The 2,135-nt window shown below is 55.1% G+C and overlaps 1 protein-coding gene across 3 annotated transcripts in view; it reads right to left on the reverse strand.

Moving 5' to 3' along the window:
- Nucleotides 1-2,135, reverse strand: part of ATP1A3 (ATPase, Na+/K+ transporting, alpha 3 polypeptide) — a 30,685-nt gene that overhangs the window by 14,238 nt on the left and 14,312 nt on the right. For all 3 annotated transcript variants that reach the window (XM_011936569.1, XM_011936568.1, XM_011936567.1), the window contains exons 9-11: nucleotides 1,097-1,295; nucleotides 911-1,020; nucleotides 691-825 (exon numbers count right to left, since the gene is read on the reverse strand). In XM_011936569.1, the coding sequence (XP_011791959.1) occupies nucleotides 691-825; nucleotides 911-1,020; nucleotides 1,097-1,295 (444 nt within the window). The remainder of the gene's footprint in view (nucleotides 1-690; nucleotides 826-910; nucleotides 1,021-1,096; nucleotides 1,296-2,135) is intronic.

Raw genomic sequence — 2,135 nt, forward strand, 5'->3', positions numbered from 1 at the left:
TCGGGAGGCTGAGGCAGGAGAATGGCGGGAACCCGGGAGGCGGAGCTTGCAGTGAGCTGAGATCCCGCCACTGCACTCCAGCCTGGGCGAGAGAGCGAGACTCCGTCTCAAAAAAAAAAAGAAAGTTGCTAGTCTGCCCCAAGAGGTCTCCCACTTGTTCCCACTCTCTGCTGTAGGAAAACTTTTTTTCTTTTTTGAGTCAGGGTCTTGCTCTGTCACCCAGGCTGGAGTGCAGTGCATGATGTAGGCTCTCTGCAGCCCCAACCTCCCTGGCTCAGGCAATCCTCCTGCCTCAGACTCCCAAATCGCTGAGCTCACGGGCACATACCACCACACCTGACTAATTAAAAAAAAAAAAAAAAAATTCATACAGATGGGGTTTTGCCATCTTGCCCAGGCTGGTCTCAAACTCCTGGCCTCAAGTGATCCTCCTGCCTCAGCCTCCATAAAGTGCTGGTGTTAGAGATGTGAGCCACCACGCTCGGCCTGCAGGAAGATCTTTACTCCTCAGCGTCTCACTCCAACAGAGATCTGGCTCCTACTCTCAGGTTCTCCCTGTTCCTCTCCCCACCAGGTGGGTATTATCATTACCATTTTACAGATGGGAAAATCAAGGCTCTATGACACCTCTTTACAGGCATCATAGGGAGCCTGAGGTCCAGGTTGGCTCTCCCGTAAAGCCCAGAGTACCTGGTATTTGTTGGTGGAATTGAAGGGAATCTCAGCCACTTTCTTGTTGCGTTCACGCATCAGCTTCACGGAGCCAGAAGACAGCTCGATGCACTTGAGCAGGGCAGATTCAGAGGCATCCCCGGCCACATCCCTCTGCAGGGAGAGAGAGTTGTCAGAGTAGGGGCAGCGGAGGGGAGGACACAGGCGGGGCCGAGGTGAGGCCAGCAGCTGAACCCACCTTGAGCACAGGGATGTTGTCCTGACCACCCTTGAAGACGGCGCGATTGCAGAGCCCGGCGATGTGGGACAGGGCCACCCAGGTGTGTGAGCTCTTGTCGAATGAGGTCCCTGGGGAAGGCACGTGTGAGGGCCAGGGGCTCCTGGAGCCAGGCGCCCATGGTCCTCACCCGGGGCCTGCGCTCACCTGACTGGTCCTCAGTGGTGTCAGCCTCGTGGATCTGGTTGTCAAACCACATGTGGGCGACTGTCATGCGGTTCTGAGTGAGGGTCCCTGTCTTGTCCGAGCAGATGGTGGACGTGGAGCCCAGGGTTTCTACAGCCTCCAGGTTCTTCACCAGGCAGTTCTTCCGGGCCATGCGCTTGGCAGTCAGCGTCAGACACACCTGGAGGACGAGCAAGGGCAGGCAAGTTACAGGGACAAGCCCGGCGGGCAGGGTTGGATGAATGACACAAAGGCCATAGCCCAGCTGCCTGGCCCCCGGAGAAGCTTGAAGGCCTGAAGAAGAACGAGGCAGCAACGCCACCCTCAAGTTCAGACCAACAGAAACAGGGCAGAGATACCCAAAGACAGGGACTAGAATGCTCATAGCAGCCACATGCATAATAGTGCAAAATGGCCAGGTGCAGTGACTCACGCCTGTAATCCCAGCACTTTGGGAGGCCGAGGCGCAAGGATTGTGTGAGCCCAGGAGCTTAAGACTAGCCTGGGCAACACAGTGAGACCTCAACTCTAGAGATTTTTTTGTTTTTTCAATTAGCCAGGCATGGCGGCATGCACCAGTAGTCTTAGCTACTTGGGAAGCTGAGGCAGGAGGATCGCTTGAGCCCAGGAGTTCAAGGCTGCAGTAAGCTACGATGGCACCACTACACTCCAGCCTGGGCGACAGAGTGAGACTCTGTCTTAAAATATTGTCCAGGCCAGACGCGGTGGCTCACGCCTGTAATCCCAGCACTTTGGGAGACCAAGGTAGGCACATCACTTTAGATCAGGAGTTTGACAGCAGCCTGGCTAACATGGTGAAACCCCGTCCCTACTAAAAATACAAAAGTTAGCCGGGCATGGTGGTGAACACCTGTAATCCCAGCTACTTGGGAAGCTGAGGCACGAGAATCCCTTGAATCCAGGAGGCGGAGGTTGCAGTGATCCGAGATCGTGACACTACACACCAGCCTGGGCAATAGAGTGAGACTCTGACTCAAAAAAAAAAAAATTGACCAGGCAC

Source organism: Colobus angolensis, unplaced genomic scaffold, assembly GCF_000951035.1.
Source record: "Colobus angolensis palliatus isolate OR3802 unplaced genomic scaffold, Cang.pa_1.0 Scaffold154, whole genome shotgun sequence".
Taxonomy (NCBI): domain Eukaryota; kingdom Metazoa; phylum Chordata; class Mammalia; order Primates; family Cercopithecidae; genus Colobus; species Colobus angolensis.